General features: G+C 40.2%; 1 protein-coding gene and 1 long non-coding RNA gene across 2 annotated transcripts in view; one reads left to right on the forward strand and one right to left on the reverse strand.

The window, feature by feature from the left end:
- Window positions 1–26572, forward strand: part of MYBPC1 (myosin binding protein C1) — a 95842-nt gene that overhangs the window by 10784 nt on the left and 58486 nt on the right. Inside the window, exons 2-6 of the mRNA XM_060025468.1 lie at window positions 6609–6650; window positions 9489–9530; window positions 17491–17529; window positions 18084–18119; window positions 19822–19932. Coding sequence (XP_059881451.1) covers window positions 6609–6650; window positions 9489–9530; window positions 17491–17529; window positions 18084–18119; window positions 19822–19932 — 270 coding nt within the window. The remainder of the gene's footprint in view (window positions 1–6608; window positions 6651–9488; window positions 9531–17490; window positions 17530–18083; window positions 18120–19821; window positions 19933–26572) is intronic.
- Window positions 15981–21793, reverse strand: LOC132433986 (uncharacterized). The gene is made up of 3 exons (XR_009521244.1): window positions 21620–21793; window positions 19365–19450; window positions 15981–18100 (listed from the first exon to the last, which is right to left on the reverse strand). It is a non-coding gene; the product is annotated as an uncharacterized lncRNA (long non-coding RNA).

Consider the following 26572-nt stretch of genomic DNA (forward strand, 5'->3'; position numbering starts at 1 on the left):
AACGAAGACCCAATGCAGCCAAAAATTAATTAATTAATTAAAAAAATTGTTAATTATAAAAAACAATAAAATTAAAAAATTAAAATTTTCCCCTTTAATTTACTGATCATGGAACACTTGATTATGGAAAATAGAAGTGGACTGCATTGGAGGGAGCCAACCATTTATGGAGTGACCGGGTTCCTGGTCTTTCAGCAAAGCACGAAGTCCACTTATGGGCTGTCTATTTAATAGCGGCCACCAGTGCCCGTCAGTTAGAATGCCCTGGCACTCACTGTGCAGGCCTGCCATTGGTGGCATACCTGTGCTTTTTACAGTAGGTGGTCATAGGAAAAATCCACCATAAATAGATCAAGCCCTTTGAAAGCATGTCAGCATCGCAGAGGGAAAGAAAGTCTATATCTGCGAATTAGAAAGGATCAAAGCACAGCCGCCCTTGCTGAAGTAGGAAGGAGTTAGCTTTAGTTGCTGATTAAGACTCTGGTTAATTTTTATGTTGTCCATGAAAATATTTCCTTGGGCTTAATTTTTCAAAGTATCCTGGTTTCTTTTTTTTATTATTATCATCCATAAAAAGTTTAAAAACAATAACTTATATAACCCTGCTTCTTGAGTCCATCCTGTTTGTTTTCCAACAGTGACAATGGGTGAGGGCGGATGAGGGGGACAAGAAGCTGACTTTATTCACCTGGCAGAAAAGTCCCATGGAATTTGCCCTTTGTTTTTTGGGTTTTTTTTTTTTTTGCGGTACGCGGGCCTCTCACTGCTGTGGCCTCTCCCGTTGCTGAGCACAGGCTCTGGACGCACAGGCTCAGCGGCCATGGATCACGGACCTAGCCGCTCCGCGGCATGTGGGATCTTCCCGGACCGGGGCACGAACCCGTGTCCCCTGCATCGGCAGGTGGACTCTCAACCACTGCGCCACCAGGGCAGCCCAGCCCTTTGGTTTTTGAATAAGCAGGAGTATAGCAGGACTGCACCTCAAGAGATACCTGTTAGCTCAGAATCTGAAGCTTTAGAGAGCTTCCCAAGGCCTTGTGCTTTTTGACACTTACAACATGGCGAAACTAGTTAACAGTGGAGTTGGCATGGTTGGCTGAGGGTTTTTGCTAAGACATGAAGCCCAGATTTTGAAAAAGGAGAATGCTTAGAAAGGCAAGTGGTGTTTTGAGGGCCAAAAACTCTAGTCTTAATTGCTCTCCCCAAATGCAAGGTGTGCTGACAATAAGAAGAAATCTAAATGATGGGGTTGGGTGAGTGCCTGGGAGCGGTCAGCCAGCAGGAGGGTCACGAATGGGAGACATAGTATTCCCTATGGGGAAGGCAGACGAAAAAAGCTGCCCTCGGAGTGCCAGGGGACGGTTCTTGATTTCTTGGCAGCGGGCAGAAGGGGCTTTCGTGCGGGTAGGAACGGCCTGCCAGTCAACTATATTTACAGAGCACCTGCTGTGCAGAATTTGAAAAGGAGGAGGAGACAGGCCTTGTCCTCAAGAAGCTTGTGATCAAAGAGAGAAGAGAAGTTCCCAAGTACTGTGAACGGTGTCATATTTGGAATGGGAGAAGATTTGATGACATGGAAGGCTCAGTCTGAGCATTCTTATTCAAAGTGTGGGTCGTGGACCCGCAGCATCAGCATCACCAGGGAGCCTGTTAAAAATGCAGAATCTGGAAGCCCGCCGCAGACCCCCAGAGTCGGAACCTGCACTGGACCAAATCCCTAGATGATTCGTCTCCCCATAGCAGTTTCAGAAGCACAAGAGGGGCTGTGGAGGTGCTGAGTCTCGAATGTTTTGAGAGAGAAAACCACCTGGCTTGGTAACTAAACTGATAGAAAAAGGCAGTTAATTTACCTGAGAGTCTTTTTTATTTTTTTTTAATATTTATTTATTTGGCCGCACCGGGTCTTAGTTGTGGCATGCAGGATCTTTGGTGTCGCGTGTGGACTCTTAGTTGCGGCATGTGAGATCCAGCTCCCTGACCAGGGATGGAACCCCAGCCCTCTTCCTTGGGAGCCCGGAACCTTAGCCACTGGACCACCAGGGAAGTCCCTACCTGTGAGATTCTTAAACACAAGCATCTCATCTTAGCCAACTTTATAAACCCCACCCTTGTTAAATTCATAATGAGACTCGATGAATTCTGGTCCCTATTCAGTGGGGTACACTGGAAATTGTTGTGAATGAATTATTGTTATAGAGGCAGCTCATGGATTTGGGGAACATGCAGATGATTCTTAGAGGCGTGGGCAAAGCTGGGCATGACAGAGCCTGTCAGAGACAAACATGAGTGAGAGAGATGCATAAACAGTTATTTTAAGGCAAAAGTGGGGAATAGCTCAAGGCCCTGAGACTTACCCACAGTGGTTCATTTTCAGTCTAAGTCATGTGCTGCTTGGCCTTCACCACACCTGGTCCCCCGTCTCTCCAGATTTAGAACAGCTGGAATTCTTTGGCTCAACTGCCTTGAAGTCTATTGAGAGTTCATCTTCTTATCCTTTCTGTCCCACCAGGACTGATTGATTGATCAATGTATTTATATTGCCCAAACTCTATAATGCATGTAGAACTCATCAAAATAATAATTATTACCATTTTACAGTAGGAGAGTGAGGGGCCTCCCTCTTCTGTTCATTTCCCAGATGCTTCCTCAGCCCCGACCCCAATTCCAAACATGTTCTAACATGATGCAACCCACAGACCTAGCAATAAGGCAAATCCCGTCAGGTAGCATGTGAGGAAAGACTTGAGTGTCATTCTCCCAGGTTATGTCACAGTAAAATCATGATCATAATGATGAGAACCATGAAAAGAGAGAGAAAGCACATATGACATTTACCACATTCCCTGCCCCTGCAGGAACTCCTTCATTCCTGCCAGCAAACCTTGAGATAGGCTTTGCTATTATTTCTATTACACAGATGAGGAAATTGAGGCATATTCCACACCTCATTCCATAGGGTAACCTCCAAATGAGACTCTGTGGCCATGACAATCAGACCGATCGATTCAGCAGGGAAAAAATGCAGGAAAATCTCTGAAAAGCCCATCAGCCCACTTCTGCCTCCACAAGGGTGAGCAGCTGAGAAGGGAAATGCAGCCCCAACCTGCAGAGGCCAGGTGCTGACTCTAAGCGACCTGGTTCCACCCTTCATGGGCGGTGGGACCCCACAGGGCCTCAGTTCCCATCTGCAAAGTGGGGATAGTGTTAGTACTGACTGCATAGCGTCGTAAGGATTGTAAGAACTAATACACACTAGGTCGTGCGTGCCCATACACGGTTGTTATTTATTTATTCCTTCACTGGCTGTCAAATAATGGGGATTCTATGATTTTAAGCAGGAGAAGTTGTGGCTCTGCCTCTTCACCAGGCAGGCAGGCATTTGCCTACTTGTATTTGTCGCAGCTCTCCTGAAAGTGTAGCAGCATTAATACCCTATCGTGTTTCTGTAGTTCTGACTGTCTGATACAGTTGGCTGTTAACGATGGATGTTCTGCGGATTTGCTGGAAGTGGAACTAAGCCCTTTAACTTCTCATTTTGGTCTGATTTGTTACACAGAACACTAGGGCTATAGACACCATGGAAATGAAGAATTCACATTCAGGGCACTTTTACAGTTTCCGTGTCCAGCAAGGTCCTCTTTTCTTCATTTGATTAGAATTCACCCGTGGCCTTTTTTTCCCCAAACAGGATTTTAAGCAACTTCAGCTTCCCTTACAAAATGAGCCTTTGTTTCCAAAGATGCTGGGGAAGAATAGCCAATTTGGTAGCTCACACACAGACACCAAAGAAACCCTTCGTAATTCTTTTCTATCAATTCATTTTGCGTTTAATATGGTTTCAGCAGTGAGAGGAAGTACCAGGGAGACAGGAAAGGAATGAAAGATCTGTGTTTTTGTTTAGTTGGGACGAGAAACACAAATATATGGAGACAACTGGAAAATACTTTTAAAATAATTAGGAAATAAATAGTGTATCATGAGGTGGCCCAGAATGACTCCAGGATAAAGGACGGGAACAGAATGGAATAATCAGCTCTGAGAGTCTTAAGAGAAATGTCAAAAAGACAGACCAAGATTGCCAAAGACTCATAATGGTAATAGTTATTGCTGTAAATTATAGAGCTCTATCCTACACGCCAGGAACTGTGCTATGCATTTTACATAGGATTAGCACCCTAAGAGGTCATTTATCTTGTTATCCTTATTTCACAGATGAGGACACCAAGATTGACAGAGATTAAGGAGTTGTTCCCAGTTACACAACTCGTAAGGCGTAGTGTCAGGATTTGAACCTAGATCTGTCTGACACAATCACATGTAGAGGAAAAACAGAAGGTCTGTTGGGGAGAAGATCACCACTCTTCTCAGTGGCAGGAAGGTCAGAAGGTGAACAGAGAAACCAACGCTAGAACAGGAGCCACTGGGGTCACTAAGAAGAGGGAGAGGCAGGAGGTACCTGTCAACAATGGCTTTGACCCTTAACCTGGAGAGTGTGGACCTAACCTAGTAGGTAACAGGGACTCTCTTGGGTAGAATAACAGGATGAAACACAGTGGTGGCATAAGTAAACCTGCAGCTGTGGGAAAAGAGACTGGAAGGCAGAGAAACTTGTCTTAAAGGGAACCAGGAAGATGTCCATGGACATTGGATGACAATGGCCAAGTCCAAAAGATAGAGTGTCAAAGAAATAGGCTCCTTGCTCTCGGTGTTCTGATACCTGTGTGTAGCCCCAGCTCACCCAAAGCCAAGAGCTCAGTATGAGATTTCCATTGCTGCACTCAAATCTCTGAAAATAAAATGCTTTGACAGAGGGTTTCGTCTCCTGGTTGACACTGGCAGGAAAGATCCTTTCATGACGTGGCAAAGAAACGAAAGTGTTTCTGGTGTGCCATGTCCGGGACACTCGTGCTATCACCGTATCTTCAAACCACATCACATTGACCACATTATCTTCTGCCTGTCTGTTAGGTGATACATCTTTTCTCCTTTGGTTAGATTCCCCCCCCATTAGTAAATCGTAAATACTTGTTTATGATCATCTGAGTGAAAATACGGTGATCATGTATTTTTACAATAAATTGGAATTTGTACCCAGCACAAAAATTTAGTGATGAAAGAAGACATTGCCGTTTCCTGGCAGCCCTGCATCACTCCTCCCCTGATTGCTGCTGCAGTGCAGGCTACTCCTGCTTCTGTCTCCTCCCAGCCTGCCTAGACTAAAGCGGGGCACTTGGCCTGCGCAGTGACCACTCTCAGGCCAAACTACTTGTTGTGAGGTATTGTCCTCTTTGCTTGGAAAGAGCCACTTGTGGAAAAAATGTGGAAAATCCTAGATCTGGACAAAGATAAAACTCCTGGGATCCCGCAGTGTGTCTATACTACAAAAACTTTTCTTTGTTATTTACTTATCAAACAGAAAATATTTTTAAAAAGATCACCTTCAGGGCTTCCCTGGTGGCGCAGTGGTTGAGAGTTTGCCTGCCGATACAGGGGACACGGGTTCGTGCCCCGGTCCGGGAGGATCCCACATGCCGCGGAGCGGCTGGGCCCGTGAGCCATGGCCACTGAGCCTGCACGTCCAGAGCCTGTGCTCCGCGGCGGGAGAGGCCACAATGGTGAGAGGTCTGCGTACCACCAAAAAAAAAAAAAAAAAAAAGATCACCTTGAATAACTGCCTCTTCCTGCCCTGGAGTAGTAGCAGCTGGCTCACATACCCATCACTAAGTCCCTGTTCTGGGCATCCATGGGGATTCAGCAGCGGAACTTCTATGCCCGTTGGTCATAGGATATGCCTTTAGCTACTTGGACATAGTATATTCTTTAAAAAAAGTTTCTTTAACACACTTTACCACCAGACTGCTCTATAATCCTGGATATCCAAAGCCTAGGATAAAAACCTCAAAACCAGAGCTATGAAACCTTTGCATAAGTGTAGGCGAAAATCTGCTCCAGGCATACAAACTTCCAGAAATGACTGTGACTGTGAAGGGAGTTGATTCTGTTTCACAGAACAGCATAGTGGTTCTGAACAGTGATTTGCTTTGTAATAAAAGGAAACGCTGCAAAGCCAGAGGACTTTGGTCTCATCGTCATTCAGAAAGTATGTCTCATGAGGGCAGGATGGTGTCAGAGATGCTGCACTGTCCTTGCACTCTGGGGAAAGTGGGGTCTCATTTACAGAGCACCTTAGGCTCTAAGGGACGTGCTTGGTACTCGCTGTGTCTCATTTCGTCCTCACAGCAACCCTATGCATATGAGATAGGTGTTGTGTCCATTTTTCCAGAGAAGGGAAACAGGCTCAATGTATTAAATGCCCCGCCTGCTGCCGGAGGGGATAACTAAGTGGAAGGACGTCTGCACGCCCATTTTACCTGCGCTCTGTCCGTCACTAAACTCTGCCCCTCCTGGAAGTCCACATATCTTCAAACCACATTTAGATCCTCACCTCACACCATACACCAAAAGGCAGCGTGTCTTGAGTTGATGCTTTTCTTCTCGCCAGTCCAGAGAAGATGGCTGCCTGGAGATGAACAGAGCCTGGGGCTGTGGAAAATATCTTTTCTCAGGATAAATGAGACTAACACTTCCATTACTCTTTACATTTCCAGAAAATGAAGTGCTGGCCCCAGCACCAGCTCCACCCCGGGAAGGTGAGTAAAAACATGGCCTTATATGTTTGGGCCGCAAATACGGAACATCCATCCCAGCACGAGTTGGCCTCCATTGAGGCTGTGAACTTTAACCCAACTCCCATGGAGAAGTTGGATGACCACAGTTCTTATAGGTTTGTAATAATAACCATACCTTGTGTTTATATAACTTTCTTATGTTAATCTGACTTGGATGGCACGTCATATACTTATAAGACCTTTGAAGTTATGCCAAAGTTGTTGTTACGCCCATGCTTTAGCATTGTGGAGGCTGAGTCTCCAAGGGGCTGAAGGATTCACGGTGATTTTTCATACATAACTAAAGGCAAACAAAGCCCACATCTTTCTTGTGAGAGTGGGGTGATCCTACCTCAGTCCTGGAAGATGAGCGGCCGTTTCCTTACTTGAACTATGTCACCATCAAGCACCTCCTAGGGGAGTTTCCAGGAAGGTTTGGTGGCCTCCAAGGCTGAACATCAGCGACAACTTCTCCAGTCCTTGTACCCTGTTGTCCAGCAGGGGGCAACAGAAAAGCAAGCAATAAAGAGTTCCAGTGAACTCCTTGGCAGGTAGAGGTAGTGCCCAGCAACACGACAGGTAAAGCCTGCTTTTATATCCACCAACACCTAAGGAAGAGAACAGGATTAGAAGAATGGCAAGCCCAGGACTTCCCTGGTGGTGCAGTGGTTAAGAATCTGCCTGCCAATGCAGGGGACACCGGTTTGAGCCCTGGTCCAGGAAGATCCCACGTGCCGCGGAGCAACTAAGCCCGTGCGCCACAACTACTGAGCCCACATGCCACAACTACTGAGCCCGCGTGCCACAAATACTGAAGCCCATGTGCTCTAGGGTCCATATGCCACAACTACTGAGCCCGTGTGATGCACCTGCTGAAGCCTGCATGCCTAGAGCCTGTGCTCCACAACAAGAGAAGCCACCGCAATGAGAAGCCCATGCACCGCCACGAAGAGCAGCCCCTGCTCGCCGCAACTAGAGAAAGCCTGCATGCAGCAATGAAGACCCAATGCAGCCAGAAATTTAAAAAAAGAATGGCAAGCCCAAGTGGAATCTCCAGAACCATTTGTCTGCTCAGCCCCCCGGGTGGGGGCAACCAAAATTACATGCATTTTCCACGAAGGCACCAAAGTGCCCTCTCTCGTCACTCTTCCTCCTAAACAAGATGAGAAACTGGCATCCATTCAAGTATTATTCACAGGCTATTTACCATGTGTACACTTCTACTCTAACCCTTCAGAAGGATACAGAGCTACCTATCAAATACTTATTGATAGCTAGATGCAAACGTACTCTACCAGATGTAGTCGAGGAATTCTAAGTAGGAAATATTTCCCTGTATTCAGTTTGCTTACAACCCAGTAGGAAATGAAATACAGCACAGAGAACAATTAAGTAAGATACAAACACAATATTGAAACATCAGACACCACCGTAAGAACCTCACAAGGCGGTATGTGACTTAATGCAGGTTAGTTGAATTGACAATGTGGTGTGAAGCCAAGGGCTAGGAGGTCACCATAGACCAGTCCAGCCTGGGTGAAAACAGGAATTGAATAAGGCTTCAGTTGCTGGTATTTTTGCATGGAAATTTATAAGAGGATATGACGCTCTTCTGCTTTAGAGATTATTTTCGGGAGGGCAGTTTGAGAAATCTAACTGCTCAGAGGAATCCCCTCCGTCCAGCTAAGAATACTAGATTCACACACTCAAAATCCTTCCATAGTAAAGAAGAGTACTGCTGTGTGTTAAAATAAATGAAACAGGCTCAGTGCCATGTTCGTTCAAACAGGGACAAGTTCCAGTTTAGTTTTCTTTCAAACCCATGTAAGATGTGTGACATTCTTCTTAGGAACTTCTTTGGTGTGTTTTCTCCTTGCACATACAGATTTATTTTTTGCCAGCACTGAGGTCACTGAGACCCTGCAGGCCATTACTGACATAACCTTTCCCTTCTGCTCTTCAGAGCAGCAGCTGTCATTGGGCCACTATAAAGTTTCCCTTGTTACGCCACGTTTCATATTCATTATACAATACTGACCTCCTGTCCCTAAAACAAGTCTTCTTCCAAAGTCTGCTAAAATTATCTATATTAATTCATTAAGATTCAGATGTCAGGGTTTCCCTGGTGGCGCAGTGGTTAAGAATCTGCCTGCCAATGCAGGGCACACGGGTTCGAGCCCCGGTCCGGGAAGATCCCACATGCCGCGGGGCAACTAAGCCTGTGCGCCACAACTGCTGAGCCTGCACTCTAGAGCTAGTGAGCCACAACTACTGAAGCCCGTGCACCTAGAGCCCACGCACCGCAACAAGAGAAGCCACCGCAATGAGAAGGCTGCGCACCCAAAGAAAAGTAGCCCCCGCTCACCGCAACTAGAGAAAAGCCCGTGTGCAGCAATGAAGACCCAACGCAGCCAAAAATAAATAAATGAAAAAAAAAGAATGAGTTAAAAAAAAAGAAGTTGTCCCTTGTTGGGATCTAAAATGAAGTGATCTATATTTTATACTATTTCCATACCAGCATGTTATAATAGGTTCCCAGCATAGCTAAGCTATTTTAACAAAATCTGTTACGTGTTTCCATGTATACTTTTCCCCAAAATGATCAGATTTGTTAACTACTTTTATTAAGTTTAACGTGACTCTACATTATAATTCCCCAATTTGTAATTCACGTGTAGCATAATAAAGGAGGATATAGCATCATTTGTGCTCTGTTCTGTTATTAATTTCCTCTCTCCCCACCTCCACCCTGTTGCTCATCACACAATAAAATGCTTTCTTTAAGATACTTTTAAAAATGTGTTTGTACTTTCCACACAGAACCAAATAAAGAGAAGCAGGCCGGAACTTCACCAGCAAAAGGTGAGTTGGAGGGAGGGAAAGTGAGGCTGAATTCACCAAAGTTAGAAGCAGAAAGAGCTCAGTAATGATTGCCATGGAGGCCTCATAGAATTCCTCTGCATTATCTTTCATCAGTGTGTATTAGGGTTCTTCCTTTGCATCTTATCTGCATAACCCAATCAGCATAATGACGAATGGTGCTTTGATCAGTTTTCATTACATTTTTAAAAGAAAAACAACAATGATAAAAATAGCACAAGCAGTTGTTGAGATGCCAGCAAATTTATTTGTAGTTTCCAAGTTCCCATGTGCATGTGAAGGAAAAGAGGTGTCTGGTCTTCTTGGGATTACACCAATTTGGAAAATTATCTTAATTACCCAGATTTTTTTTAATTTAATGTTTTCATGTTACTGTGTAAACGGTTCCAGGTTTCACTAGTAATTTTGAAAACTAGCATCTCATTTTGTAACATTTGTGTTCATGGAGATTTATATAATGATTTATATAGAGGGACAATATAATCTTAAGCAAACGTCACGTTATTCCTTATTGAATTGGAAACATTTGTTTCTGTCCTATTATTCTATTTTCACTTTATATGGAGGTAGTCCAGTTTTAGAAAATGAATAACCTTTATCATACACTTTTTCATGGATCCATGAAATACTAATTCCTTTGTCTCCCCATGGAGGAAGTCATTGTCACTACTGACCATTTGTCTTAAGTAAAGGAGCATTAGTCTTCTATAGAAGAAAGTTTTCACAGAGGTAGACCTGACAATTTTGCTTTGTATGTTTGTATCATCATTTAAAAAATTTATTTTTTATTTGTGCACTGAGTAACGTAGTTTAGATTCTGGAATAACCCATTATTTCTTGACTACAATAAGACCTTTCTCTTTTTTTCTGGACACCACTCAAAAGCATGTTAAGTATCTCTTTGTTCTTACTATGTCATATTTCATTAACTAATTCCTATGATATTTTTGTCTTCTATATATTAGTAAAATACTTTTTTTTTTTCAGTACATTGGACCACTTTTCCTCAGCTAACTTGAATTTACAACTCTTATAAATGAACACATAGTGTTAGTGTACTTACTTTGTCCTTGACCTTCAGTGGCTCCGTGAATAGTAACACGAATGCTAATCCTGGCCACATGGGCCACAGTCTGAAGGTTATTTGCATATGGAATGCAAACAGTGCAAACTCCTAGAACTCCTTCCACGAGATGGGTTCAAGGAGGTTTGGACATCCTGGCTGAACTTATTACAACATTCTCCTTTACAAGGCTGATGGCATACACCTCTGTTTCCAAATTTGGAAAGGTGCTTGGACCAGGCTGTAAGGCTCAACCAACAGAGCAGATGATGTAATCCCAGAAGGCAAACTGTCAAAAGTTTAAACAAAGCCTGCGCCTGACCCGTAATCTGAAAATCATATTATATTTGTATGCTTAAATGCGACAATGGCTTTCTGTAAGTTAAAATCAACCAACCAACCAGTCTACCAATCAACAAAAACCCTTTTCCTTACCAGAACACGATATGATGAAAGAACAAGGTCAGATGACCAAGAAAGTCATCCTGAAATTAGTAGCATTTTTCTCCTGACATTTGCAGAAGTGAAACAAGGTCATGGCCACATGCAGTCATGTGCCCAGGTACATAAACTGCCACGTATGTATTTGCTCTACGTGCCTAGAAAGCAAATCAATTTAGGATAGAAAGTGACATCCCTAAATAAAGAAGGTAGGTGGTGGAAGTTATTTCTAAATATACAATCCCCTTCAACCATTACTTACTTTCATCAAGGACAGGGAAGTTTCAAAGAAAATACCCAAGTGAAAAGTAGACACACTCGTCATTGCTATTATGAATAGCCCTGGTTGAGAAAGAATTCTTGCATCAGCATAAACAAGATTAACAGAGCTGCCCTCCAGCTTACACTAGAATCCCTGTCCTCCACCCTCCCCCAACCCTCAGTCTATCTAATTGTGTGTTTTTTTGAAAGAAAATTAATGTATTAAAAAAAAAAGAAGAAGAAGAAAGAAAAATGAAATTTACAGAACCGTTCAAGTCAAGTGTCACTCCTTTGTGCATCTTTCCCCTGAGCATCCCAACGCACTTTCACTTCCCTTTCTTCCTCCTGCTTTTTCTTGGACTGATTGCTTCTGTCATAAAATCACCCTTTCCTTCACTTAATCCCATATTAATGTTTCACTCCTTTTCCTAACATGTTGTAAGCTTTGTGAGGGTCAGGCACTGTGTCTTAACACTCTTTGGGCTCCTTATCTCATTTCTTCCAGCAGCTGGCAGAGAGCTGCATCTGGTGATCTCCTAATAAATACCTGTAGAATGAATGATCAGTTGAATTTCCATGCTGGCTTAGCGGCTCATCGTACAGACAATGGTAATCTAGATAGATTTTCATTTCCATTTGCTGGGCAGGAGGGTGAACATCCCATGCATACTCTTAGTCAATAAGGTTTGGAATGGGATGCCAGTGCTGTATATTGTAAGATCAGCTCATTAATGCTATTGAAAATGGTCACGGCTGGATAGAACATTTTCAGCACTTTAGTTAGTGCCCTATCGAATTAGTTGACATATATTCAATTAATAGCTCCAAGACTCTCACTTTTAAGAACATCATTCATAGCCATGCAGCCTCAGTATCTTTCCCAGATTGACTGAATCATTCTGTGACAGGCTGGAAATGTTCTGAAAATTTTTTTGTAGCCGCAGAATGTTGTTTGGTTCTGATATCAATCTTACACGTAGTGTTTGTGGTTAGATTTGCCAACTTTTCACATTTACTGAGAGTTTCTGGTAAACAGCTGATTTCTCAGCTGTTTTTATTTGCTTGTTTGCCTCTGGACTTGTCCATCCAGGTATCCTGTTCTCTAATACTGCCCACTTTGTCTTAGAGTTGAAATGACAGAGATGACAATAAAGAAATGGGTTTAACCAAACAGCAACATGAGAATTTAGATATGCAAATCCCTTTCAGAGTGATCATACTGAGAGATAATGTCCTTGAAAAAATAATGCTGCTGTGGCTTAGAATTATTCCAGAATAATCACAGGTAGCAATTCAATGGAAAACTAAGTATAGAGAATTTTCTATACCCTCAATGGAGCCAAAGATCTGCCTTCTATTCTAATGTTCATTTATTCATCTCAAGTATTCACTGAGTGTTGGCTAAATGCCAGGGGCAGGTCTGGGTGCTGGGTCCTGCCCTCCTAGAGCCAACTTTAGGGGACTTTAGAGTGGAGAACAACTATCAGCAGAGGACAGTGCATTTCAGCTTTGGAAGCAGACAATTGTCATGGAGGGCCATGGGTGGAGAATAATGTGGGTGCTCAAGTGGGATCATACCTTTTTTCTTGATCAACCAACACCATATGTGTGAACACAGGATAATGAGACTGAGTCTCTTCTATGCCTTAACAATTAGCCCTGTGGGATGTTTCAAAACTGGTCCTACTAGTGGTTCCATGTGAACTAGCGGCATTAGAATCAGAGAATACTTTGAAGATCAGCGCTCATTTTAATGCCTAAATTCTAATACAAAATTTTGATTTTTATTTTATTTTTTACTTATTTTTAAAGATGACTTTTTTTTAATTAATTAATTTTTTAATTTTTGGTCGCGTTGTGTCTTTGTTGCTGCGTGTGGGCTTTCTCTAGTTGCGGCAAGCGGGGGCTTCTCTTGTTGGGGAGCACCGGCTCTAGGCGCGCAGGCTCAGTAGTTGTGGCTTGGCGGGCTCTAGAGCGCAGGCTCTGTAGTTGTGCTGCGTGGGCTTAGTTGCTCCATGGCATGTGGATCTTCCAGGACCAGGGCTCGAACCCGTGTCCCCTGCACTGGCAGGCGGATTCTTCACCACTGTGCCACCAGGGAAGTCCCAATTTTTGATTTTTAATTTTGTAATTTATCAGTTTATAATCGGTATATTTTTGGGTAAGCCCAATTGGCATAGTTACTGCCTCTTTTTATTTTCCTTCCAGAAAAATTACTGCCCTTGGTAATTGTTGCAATGGAAGTAAAAACTTACTTTCTTTTCCCAGGCATCATCACTAACATTGCCACAAACTATCATGAATGAACCCTGTGTGTATTAACGTTCTCATAATTTGAGATGAAGATTCTTTTGGCATGAATGTGGTTGTCAGATGAGGAAGTGAATCAGCAGAAGTTCCAGCGAACTTCTCCTACATGCTATGATTTTTTTTAATTAAAAGAATGATTAAGGTTTTTCTTCATTTAGGTCCCTTTACATCTGCAGTATCTTTATCTTGGTGCTTCTTACTAGCATGCTAAAATATTTTTGTGCCATTTTACCTTTAGGTATCAGACAATCAACCATCTACTAAAATGTCTCTGCTTTACCTGTGTATTCCAACTACATGATTTCTTTGTAATGAACTTTGTTAAAAATTAATATCACTGTACTTCACGATTTTAAAACACAACGATTATAAAATAGAACATTGATTTAATAGATTTGGGGGAGAAAAAGACTCATTAAATAAACGTATTTATGGTAAGATGAATCCTGATTTCAGAAGCACCAAAGCAAGGAGACATGTGTCTTCTCATTCAGAAAATATGATAAATTAATCAAATGCCTCACAACATGTTGAATTAATGTTAGCTGTTTTTGTTATTGCCTTCTATATGTGGTTGTTTTTGTTGCTGTTATTATTTTGGTAACATACGCCAATATTTACGACAACTGATTACTCTGCTTGAGGAATTCATAAATTTGTCTACATCAAACAAGGTATTGTATCAGTATTTAACTGAGGTGTGTTTACAGTACGTTTTAATTTTATATGCTTTTATTCTAAAATCTCAACAATTGTCCCAAGTATGTATACTTTAAAAATTGATTTAAAAAGGCGATTTAAGTCAGCCATAGGTAGAAGTTATTTTATGCCCAAGAGAACTTGGAGATTTATAGGAATGTATACGTTCCACTGTCCCTGGCGTTCTCTCCCTCACATTCCAGATTTCCTTCTGTGGACCCCCCAAAAATTCCAGGCTTGTAATATGAGACCAAGTTCTTTCCCTACTTTCCAGGTGTTCTTCATTGGGAACTTCTGTGTTGAAAGAATCATTTTTATGGTTTTATAAATGCTATTTTCCCATGACTTAAAGACACATTTTGGTAAATTTCCCTTCTACATAGCTAGGGAAGATAAGTCTGTCGCTTTCGGTCCGTGGTGTCATGTAGGCTGTATTCTAAAGAGCCAAAAATAGACGTTTAAGTTTTCATCATCACTGTAGTCACTTTTAAATAGAAAACAAGAAAATATGACATATATTTTATTTTTTGTTTGAAAATGTTCTTTGTATGATGCCATGCCTTTCATATATGTGATGTTGGATCACGCATAACCCAGAAGGTTTGGATATTCAGTTTCCCTCCTAGCAGTAGAACCTGTTTTTCTATGGTAAATAAGAACAATTAAACCTCTCATTCTTAACCAACTCAACCAAATTCAACCAGACAACTTTTCAGGTATTTGGGGTCAGAATCCCAACATCTTAGTTATATTTCCCAATCTAAGGGGATGCCAGGACCAAAACTACCTTTATTTATGTATTTATTTAAATATCAACATTTTGTTTTATTTCTATTTATTTTTAAAATTTGTATTTATTTATTTATTTTGGGCGTACTATGCGGCTTGCAGGATCTCAGTTCCCGGACCAGGGATTGAACCCAGGCCACTGCAGTGAAAGCCCAGAATCCTAACCACTAGGCCACCAGGAAACTTCCCAAAACTACATTTAAAAGAAGGGAAACAATAAATGTTGCCCCTCGTCAACTGTGTTTTTCTAGCACTTCAGTAAATTTGAAAATGCATGTACAATGACTCAAATATTGCCCACTGAGAAGTAATTACTGTTTGGAAATAATGTTGGATCATCTAGAGTATCCTTTATGATACTTTGAAGCACTGCTTTCATATGTGTTGTCTTAATAGTCTAAAATAGTTGTGTGTGTCCCCCACATAGTCTTAACATTTAGTGGACTTTGAAACTACTCACCCATCAAATGTTTGCTTAAAAAATGGCTTCTCTTTTCACTTTAGTTTTATGAACGTGTGTGAACACTCTTTTCCCAATCATTTTGCATTCTAAACAATTAACTCAAGGGTTTATTAGGCACTGTGAACAAAGCAAACAACCACCAAACCTGTATAAAATGAAGTGCTCATCTGACTAAAAATGGTTCTAGTTTCTAGTTTCTATATAACAAAGGAAGCTCCTTTCTAGGATGTGGTTGAGTTTTAAAACTTCCTTTTCAAGAATTTTTACAGGACTTTAGATCAAGATTCTTTACATAGTTTAGTAAATAAAGGCCTTCAAATAGGTGTCAAGAATAAAATACTACATACTGAGTTAAATGTACGGCAAATAAAATAGAAAAATTGCAAGGTATTTTATTTTTGGTTATGTAAAATTTTAATTGTTTAGCAGTCTTCTGAAATACAGAATTCCCCTAAGAGCTCAGAAATACCTATACTTCCCCAAATGCAAGATTTTGTGGAAAGTTAATGGACATTCCAGGAGAAAAGGATTCAAATGTGAACTAAGTTTGGGAAATGTTAATAGTGTATCATTTCTTATCTCCATCCCCAGTGCCAACACACATGAGCACACTGATGGCTTTGAGATATCCTTCGGTAAAAGCCCACAAACAATACAATAAAACACAAGCATTTAACTTTATTTAGCCTAGCGTTTTGCAAGCTTCTTTGACCACAGAAAGCTTCCTCTGAAGAATCCCGAATCCCACAGTATCCAGTGAATCGCCTCTTGGGTTCTGAAGATATGACATTAAGGTTCTCTATATATTACATTAGTTATTTTGTTAAAAAGTAACAAAACATATCTCTGGTTGACAGTTTAAGAAATTTCAGACTAGTAAATAACATATGTTGTAAATATACTAATAGGTTATGCCTGTGCCCTTTTACCTCTTGTCAGAAATTTTTAAAACACTTTTTAATTAACAGTCATGTGCATTTGTTTTCTGTATCCTATTTTATATAGTCATTTAAGTTCACATTTTGAAACCCGTAATTATTCTAATATTTTAAATACAAAGATTATTATTATTTACACTAACACTAGTCTTCATGCTTTGAGAGGGAAGAGGCAGAGGTTCAGATAACACCAAATACCTATTTAAGCATCTACAATGTAAGACACTTTGAAATTTAGACATTTTAGAAAAGGGAATATTCAGTGTCTTTGCACAAACACTACAAGGCATCTTTTGAATTTTACAAATGGGTAAATATTTTACACATATATAAAATATTTGTAAATATTTTACAGATTGGTAAATGTTTTTCAAATTATATTGGCCAACACCAATATAATCTTGGGAAAAAACAGATAAAGTCCCTATAATAATTATTGGTGAACTTAGTAAGTATGACAAATTGATTTATACTAGTTAATGTTGACTTTTGTTACCTAAATATAGAAGGGGAATTAATTATAAGGTTTTCTGGGGGTATTGAGTTTTCAAATTATATAAAAACATATGCTTTCATGTCTGTGTCCAGATGAATGTGGTATATGAATTATGCTGTCAGTGACTTTGGCTACAAAATAAGAACTCGAAAACCACCTCCACTGCTGATGTCATCAGGGTTAGATTTTTAGCATTCATTTTTTTCCTAGCTTACAATTATATAAAACGTTTGCATAGAGTACCATTTTTAAAGCTACTTTCATTGGGATTACCCAACTCTCTCACCCTTTTATTTGTTTATTTTTCTCTTTTGCCTTAAATCCTGAAGTCTAGTCTTTCAGGTGGAAAGTCTTCTAAGGCTTAGTCATCAGTTAAGTGTTTTGTGTAGTTTCTCTTCTTCTTTTGCAGATTTCTCTTTTCTCAGGATACTCGGGATGAAGGTCTTTTCTCCTTAACTTTTTATTCCTCTTTCTTATTTCAGATGAAGAGGAAGCCTCCCCGCCTGGTGCCCTGCCTCCAGGTTAGGATGATTCCAACCCCTTTCCCCACTTTGTAATTTATTACTAATTGACAGTAAAGATAATGAACCGACAGGGCACCTCGATGAGACAACGCTCAGAGCAGGGGACTCAGGTCTTGCCGAAGAGGGAAAATGTTGGCTTTAATGGCAATTTCTTTTTTTTAACATGAGAAACTTTTTAAAAAGAGGCTTTCTTTGTGTCTTTATTCCTGTCCTGCCCCTAGGTTCTTTGTGAAATAAATAAAAGTAGTAACTCTTGGGTATAAATTTTAGGGGCAAAAATGTCTTTCATTTCTGGCTATATACTCTTTTCCCCTGTTCTTTAGATATTTGGATTTTTTAAAATTTTATTATTATTTTTTAAATAAAACACATACTTTTTATACACGTTTTCAAAATTAAAGCCCTACTGATTTTCCATCCAAGCCAACTTCTAGCTTTTTTTCTCCCCATCATGAAAAGAGACAGGATTTGGGGGATCCGAGAAGGTTGAAGTCAGCACTCCATTTTCTCCTCCTACCCCTTGTATCATCCAAATCACGCTTTCCTTTCAGGTTCGGGTAGTCGGGCCCTGGAAAGAAAAGATTCAGGTGAGCACACGCCAGAAGCAAGGCGTCCCGACCCCATCCTAATATAGTAATCACTAATGACCTCATTTCTTGAAGCTGTATTTGATTCTAATCTTGGTTTTATTCAGTTTGTAGCTTTTATAGCAATCTCTTATTACATTCCTCTGACTAGAAAACTAATGCATTGAGAAACAATTAGTTTTGCATGACACACACACACACACACACACACACACACACACACACACACACAAATTCAGGAATCTAGTCACGTATACCACAGGTTCATTTGTTTCATTATCACTATCATTTTTAACATTTGGCAAATACACAGAGATGAAGAGACTTTTAAAATCGCCATTCCTGGGATGTATCAACGTTAGATAATAATTCATATTTTTATGGAAATTTACATACAGTTGAAAGAACACCTCCAAATTCTGCATGGAGCCACAATTCTGGATGGTTATTTATTTATTCGTTCCTTTGTTCATTCAACAAATTTGTTTGAGGGCCTACTATTATCCTGCTATGGGAGTCTTACGGGCCAGGCATTTTTGCAGACGCAGATATAGAAATGAACAAAACAAAAAAAAATCCTTGTCCTCTTGTTCCAAACATTAATGGCCACTATTTGCTATTACTATGAATATTACAGTTACACACAACATAAAATTTTCACATCAATTTGGGTAATTTTTTAAATTGTGTAATCATGTGACTACATTGCCTAACTTCATTGTGAAAATGATGGCCTATGAATAGGAATACTAAGCATGATTGATACACGGGAACTAGAATAACTAAATCTGCATTTCCTCCTTTTCAAGGAACATTAACAGGTTGAGAGTTGGCAACCCACGCATTTTTCTTCCAGTTATTAAGTGGCTAAAACGGAACTTCTCTTCATTCAGTTCTCAGAGACAGGGGAACTTTCTACCGTTCTCTCTCCTACCCTCTTCATTGGAGTTGACTGCTGATTAATACCTTCTAAGCACCTGGAGTGAAAACTAGAAAATGCAAAATAAACTTCATTTTCAGCTTGTCTGTCTTCATGGGAAAGCCTCAAAGAGTTTATTTTTCTTTCTGTTTTTCTAGCTTTTTTCTTCCCTTTCAAGACGCTCCTAGAATTCTTGAAATCTGTGCCTGCAGGTCGTGATCTGTTACTTGTCAAACTATGGCCACATCTATACAACCCAAATAGAATTATCTAGTCATACAACAGTGAGACATCTAGAAATTCAAGGCCAGGCTTGTTTGTCTGACCTTTCCCACTTGAGCTGCAAACTGATCCATCCCTTTAGTCTTTTCCAACTCAGATGTTGTATAGACATGACGTTATAGCCAGTCACCTGGAAAAACAATGAGAATACTGCTTTCATAGCTGCCCACCATTATTTATCAAGGGACAGGCAGGATTGGGAAACAAAGGAAACTTGTCTGCTAGGAAAGAGTAACAACCTTCCTGAAAAGTTTTGCTATTTCTAGGAATTAGAAAATGTTCCTTGATCCCATCGTGGAAGAGATATCCCTGTAAGAATGGGAATCTGTCACTCTCTACTGATGGCTGTCGGGTAGGTGGATAGAAAGAAAGATGTTATATTTATCCAGGTTAATTAGACAAAGAGAAGCTTCAGCATTGACAAGAACAACAAACCCAGGTAAGTCTGCCCAAGAAGAACCTGGCCCTGGAATGATCCTTTTCCTCCTTTCTGCTCATTAGAATGGTCTGTTGGCGAATCACCATCAGGGGAGGACCAGGATAAGCAGACTGCCAACAATCAGCTGTCCACCCTGTTCGTGGAAAAGCCTCAAGGTGGAACAGTGAAAGTTGGTGAGTGCCAAGCATTAAATCCTGTTCTTTTTTTTTTTAAAATAAACATGAAATTCACATAATATAAAATTAACCGTTTCAAAGTGAATAATCAGTGGCTATTAGTACACTCAATGTTGTGCAACCAAGTTCCCAAATATGTTCATCACCCCAAAAAGAAACCTTGTATCCCATTGAGAGTTATCCCTCATTCTCCCTCTAACCCCTGGCAACCACTAATCTGCTCTGTCTCTAAGAATTTCCCTATTCTGGATATTTAATATAAATGGAATCACACAATAATATATGACCTTTTATGTCTGGCTTCTTTCACTTAGCATAATGTTTTCACGGTCTATCCAAGTTGTGGCATGAATCCGTACTTCATTCCTTTTCATGGCTGAAAAATATTCTATTGTATTATGTACTAAACCCTGCTTTTTATAACCTGAAAAAGTGAGTGACGGCTTTCATTTCAGTAACCCGTACACGTAGTAGTTGAGTGGCGGGACCCTGGAGACAGGGTAGGTTCAAATCAGTTTTCTCATCTGTAAAATGGGAATAATACTACTTGTGAAGTACTTTGAACAGCACCTGGTATATCTTAAAGCTCAGAACCAGTGTTTGCTGCCATTTCAACACACCTCGTTCCATAAGATGATTATAAATCTGCAGACATGCTGGATCATTACATTTAGTATCTCAGAGAAAGCTGGTCAGACAGATAGCTCAACTTTGGATATATTCATTCGAAACATATCGATTACACACTTCCTGTTTTAGACACTGTGCTGAACACTGAGTAAAATATGTGATCACTCAGAATTTACAGTATTAATGGGAGGAGCAAACAAGAAGAAATTTTAAAAAACAGAACATCACAAAAGCCATCACAAGTGCCATGAAGGAAATAAACAAGGTGGTAAGCCAGAGAATGACCAGGGGGGTCCAGGAATTTTAACTAAATGAATTTTTGTAAGGAACATATTGTAATCAGAACTAGTCTTTGACACCAAATATGCAAATGAACACACAGCTGACTACAGTCTGAAAATTACGTCTTTCAGGTCTAGAATGTAGAAGCACACTGCATGTGAATGAAACTTTTTGCTCCCCTCGTGTTTCTGCAAAACACCAAAATGCTAGGAGGGCCACTGGGCTAGAATTTTGGTGTCCTTTGAGTCTAATGAGTCAATACAAACAGGAGTGTTGAAAAAATAAACTCAAAAAGATGGCGGAGTAGAAGGATGTGCTCTCACTCCCTCTTGCAAGAACACCAGAATCACAACTAGTTACTGGACAATCATCGAAAGGAAGACACTGGAACTCACCAGAAAAGATACCCTACATCCAAAGACAAAGGAGAAGCCACAATGAGACGGTGGAAGGGGCACAATCACAGTAAAATCAAATCCCATAACTGCTGGGTGGGTGACTCACAGACTGGAGAACACGTATACCACAGAAATCCACCCAATGGAGTGAAGGTTCTGAGCCCCACGTCAGGCTTCCCAACCTGGGGGTCCGGCAACGGGAGGAAGAATTCCTAGAGAATCAGACTTTGAAGCCTAGTGGGAATTGATTGCAGGACTTTGACAGGACTGGGGGAAACACAGACTCCGACCTTGGAGGGCACACACAAAGTAGTGTGCGCATCGGGACCCAGGGCAAAGAGCAGTGACCCCAGGGGAGACAGAACCAGACCTACCAGCTAGTGTTGGAGGGTCTCCTGCAGAGGCGGGGAGGTGGCTGTGGCTCACCATGGGGACAAGGACACTGACAGCAGAAGTTCTCGGAAGTACTACCTGGCATGTGCCCTCCCGGAATCTGTCATTAGCCCCATCAAAGAGTCCCGGTAGACTCCAGTGTTGGGTTGCCTCAGGCCAAGCAACCAACAGGGAGGGAACCAAGCCCCACCCATCAACAGTCAAGTGGATTAAAGTTTTACTGAGCTCTGCCCACCAGAGCAACAGTCAGCTCCACCCACCACCAGTCCCTCCCATCAAGCCTGTTAGATAGCCTCATCCACCAGAGGGCAGACAGCAGAAGCAAGAAGAACTATAATCCTGCAGCCTGAGGAACAAAACCCACATTCACTGTAAGATAGACAAGCTGAAAAGGCAGAGGGCTATGTACCAGATGAAGTAACAAGATACAACCCCAGAAAAACAACTAAATGAAGTGGAGATAGGCAACCTTCCAGAAAGAGAATTCAGAATAATGATAGTGAAGATGATCCAGCACCTCGGAAAAAGAATGGAGGCAAAGATCGAGAAGATGCAAGAAATGTTTAACAAAGACCTAGAAGAATTAAAGAACAAACAAACAGAGATGAACAATACAATAACTGAAATGAAAACTACCCTAGAAGGAATCAATAGCAGAATAACTGGGGCAGAAGAACGGAGAAGTGACCTGGAAGACAGAAAGGTGGAATTCACTGCTGCGGAACAGAATAAAGAAAAAAGAATGAAAAGGAATGAAGAGAGCCTAAGAGACCTCTGGAACAACATTAAATGCAACAACATTCACATTATAGGAGTCCCAGAAGGAGAAGAGAGAGAGAAAGGACCAGAGAAAATATTTGCAGAGATTACAGTTGAAAACTTCCCTAACATGGGAAAGGAAATAGCCACCCAAGTCCAGGAAGCACAGCGAGTCCCATACAGGATAAACCCAAGGAGAAATACGCCAAGACACATAGTAATCAAATTGACAATAATTGAAGACAAAGAAAAATTATTGAAAGCAGCAAGGGAAAAATGACAAATAACATACAAGGGAACTCCCGTAAGGTTAACAGCTGATTTCTCAGGAGAAACTCTACAAGCCAAAAGGGAGTGGAATGACATACATAAAGTGATGAAAGGGAAGAATCTACAACCAAGATTACTCTACCCAGCAAGGATCTCATTCAGATTTGATGGAGAAGTCAAAAGCTTTACAGAAAAGCAAAGGCTAAGAGAATTCAGCACCACCAAACCAGCTCTACAACAAATGCTAAAGGAACTTCTCTAAGTGGGAAACACAAGAGATGAAAAAGATCTATAAGAACAACCCAAAACAATTAAGAAAACGGTCATGGGAACTTACATATCAATAATTACCTTAAACATGAATGGATTAAATGCTCCAACCAAAAGACACATGCTTGCTGAATGGATACAAAAAGAAGACCCATATATATGCTGTCTGCAAGAGACCCACTTCAGACCTAGGGACACATACAGACTGAAAGTGAGGGGATAGAAAAAGATATTCCATGCAAATGGAAATCAAAAGAAAGCTCGAGTAGCAATACTCATAACAGATAAAATAGACTTTAAAATATAGAACGTTACAAGAGACAAGGAATGACACTACATAATGATCAAGGGATCAATCCAAGAAGAAGATATAACAAGTATAAATATGTATGCACACAACATAGGAGCGCCTCAATACATAAGGCAACTGCTAACAGCTATAAAAGAGGAAATCGACAGTAACACAATAATAGTGGGGGACTTTAACACCTCACTTACACCAATGAACAGATCATCCAAAATGAAAATAAATAAGGAAACAGAAGCTTTAAATGACACAACAGACCAGATAGATTTAATTGATATTTATTGGACGTTCCATCCAAAAACAGCAGATTACACTTTCTTCTCAACTGCACACGGAACATTCTCCAGGATAGATCACATCTTGTGTCACACATCAAGCCTCAGTAAATTTAAGAAAATTGAAATCATATCAAGTATCTTTTCTGACCACACGCTGTGAGATTAGAAATGAATTACAGGGGAAAAAACGTAAAACAAACAAATACATGGAGGCTAAACAATACGTTACTAAATAACCAAGAGATCACTGAAGAAATCAAAAAATACCTAGAGAGAAATGTCAATGAAAACACAGCAATCCAAAACCTATGGGATGCAGCAAAAGCAGTTCTAAGAGAGAAGTTTATAGCTATACAAGCCTACATCAAGAAACAAGAAAAATCTCAAGTAAACAATCTAACCTTACACCTACAGGAACTAGAGAAAGAAGAACAAACAAAACTCAAAGTTAGCAGAAGGAAATAAATCATAAAGATCAGAGCAGAAATAAATGAAGTAGAAACAAAGAAAACAATAGCAAAGATCAATAAAAATAAAAGCTAGTTCTTTGAGAAGATACACAAAATTGATAAACCATTATCCAGACTCATCAAGAAAAAGAGGGAGAGGACTCAAATGAATAAAATTAGAAATGAAAAAGGAGAAGTTACAACAGACACGCCAGAAATACAAAGCATCCTAAGAGACTACTTACAAGCAACTGTATGCCAATAAATGGACAGCCTGGAAGAAATTCTTAGAAAGGTATAACCTTCCAAGACTGAACCTGGAAGAAAAAGAAAATATGAACAGACGAATCACAAGTAGTGAAGTTGAGACTGTGATTAAAAATCTTCCAACAAACAAAAGTCCAGGATCAGATGGCTTCACAGGTGAATTCTATCAAACATTTAGAGAAGAGCTAACACCCATCCTTCTCAAACTCTTCCAAAAAACTGGAGAGGAAGGAACACTCCCAAACTCATTCTATGAGGCCACCATCACTCTGATACCAAAACCAGACAAAGATACTACAAAAAAAGAAAATTACAGACCAATATCACTGATGAATATAGATGCAAAACTCCTCAACAAATACTAGCAAACAGAATCCAACAACACATTAAAAGGATCATACACCATAATCAAGTGGGATTTATCGCAGGGATGCAAGGATTCTTCAATATATACAAATCAATCAATGTGATACACCATATTGACAAATTGAAGAATAAAAACTATATGATCATCTCAATAGATGCAGAAAAAGCTTTTGACAAAAATCAACACCCATTTATGATAAAAACTCTCCAGAAAGTGGGCATAGAGGGAACCTACCTCAACATAATAAAGGCCATATACGACAAACCCACAGCAAACATCATTCTCAATGGTGAAAACCTGAAAGCATTTCCTCTAAGAGCAGGAACGAAACAAGGATGTCCACTGTCACCACTATTGTTCAACATAGTTTTGGAAGTCCTAGCCACGGCAATCAGAGAAGAAAAACAAATAAAAGGAATACAAATTGGAAAAGAAGAAGTAAAACTGTCACTGCTTGCAGATGACATGATACTATACATAGAGAATCCTAAAAATGCCACCAGAAAAGTAATAGAGCTAAAGAATGAATTTGGTATATTTGCAGGATACGAAATCAATGCACAGAAATCTCTTGCATTCCTATACACTAATGATGAAAAATCTGAAAGAGAAATTATGGAAACACTCCCATTTACCATTGCAACAAAAATAATAAAATACCTAGGTATAAACCTACCTAGGGAAACAAAAGATCTGTATGCAGAAAACTATAAGACACTGCTGAAAGAAATTAAAGATGATACCAACAGATGGAGAGATATACCATGTTCTTGTATTGGAAGATTCAATATTGTGAAAATGAATATACTACCCAAAGCAATTTACAGATTCAATGCAATCCCTATCCAATTACCAATGACATTTTTTACGGAACTAGAGCAAATCATCTGAAAATTTGTATGGAGACACAAAAGACCCCGAATAGCCAAAGCAGTCTGAGGGAAAAAAACAGAGCTGGAGAAATCAGACTCCCTGACTTCAGACTATACTACAAAGCTACAGTAATCTAGACAATATGGTACTGGCACAGAAACAGAAACATAGATCAATGGAACAAGATAGAAAGCCCAGAGATAAACCCACGCACCTATGGTCAACTAATCTATGACAGAGGAGGCAAAGATATACAATGGAGAAAAGAGAGTCTCTTCAGTAAGTGGTGCTGGGAAAACTGGACAGCTACATGTAAAAGAATGAAATTAGAACACTCCCTAACACCATACACAAAAATAAATTCAAAATGGATTCATGACCTAAATGTAAGACTGGACACTATAAAACTCTTAGAGGAAAACATAGGAAGAACACTCTTTGACATAAATCACAGCAAGATCTTTTTTGATCCACCTCCTAGAGTAATGGAAATAAAAGCAAAAATAAACAAATGGGACCTAATGAAACTTCAAAGCTTTTGCACAGCAAAGGAAACCATAGACAAGACGAATATACAACCCTCAGAATGGGAGAAAATATTTGCAAATGAATCAACAGACAAAGGATTAATCTCCAAAATATATAAACAGCTCATGCAGCTCAATATTAAAGAAGCAAACAACCCAATCCAAAAATGGGCAGAAGACCTAAATAGATATTTCTCCAAAGAAGACATACAGATGGCCAAGAAGCACATGAAAAGCTGCTCAACATCACTAATTATTAGAGAAATGCAAATCAAAACTACAATGAGGTATCACCTGACACCAGTTAGAATGGGCATCATCAGAAAATCTACAAACAACAAATGCTGGAGAGGGTGTGGAGAAAAGGGAACCCTCTTGCACTGTTGGTGGGAATGTAAATTGATACAGCCACTATGGAGAACAGTATGGAGGTTCCTTAAAAACCTAAAAATAGAATTACCATATGACTCAGCAATCCCACTCCTGGGCATATACCCAGAGAAAATCATAATTCAAAAAGACACATGCACCCCAGTGTTCATTGCAGCACTATTTATAATAGCCAGG

The sequence above is a fragment of the Delphinus delphis genome, chromosome 11, assembly GCF_949987515.2.
Source record: "Delphinus delphis chromosome 11, mDelDel1.2, whole genome shotgun sequence".
Taxonomy (NCBI): Eukaryota; Metazoa; Chordata; class Mammalia; order Artiodactyla; family Delphinidae; genus Delphinus; species Delphinus delphis.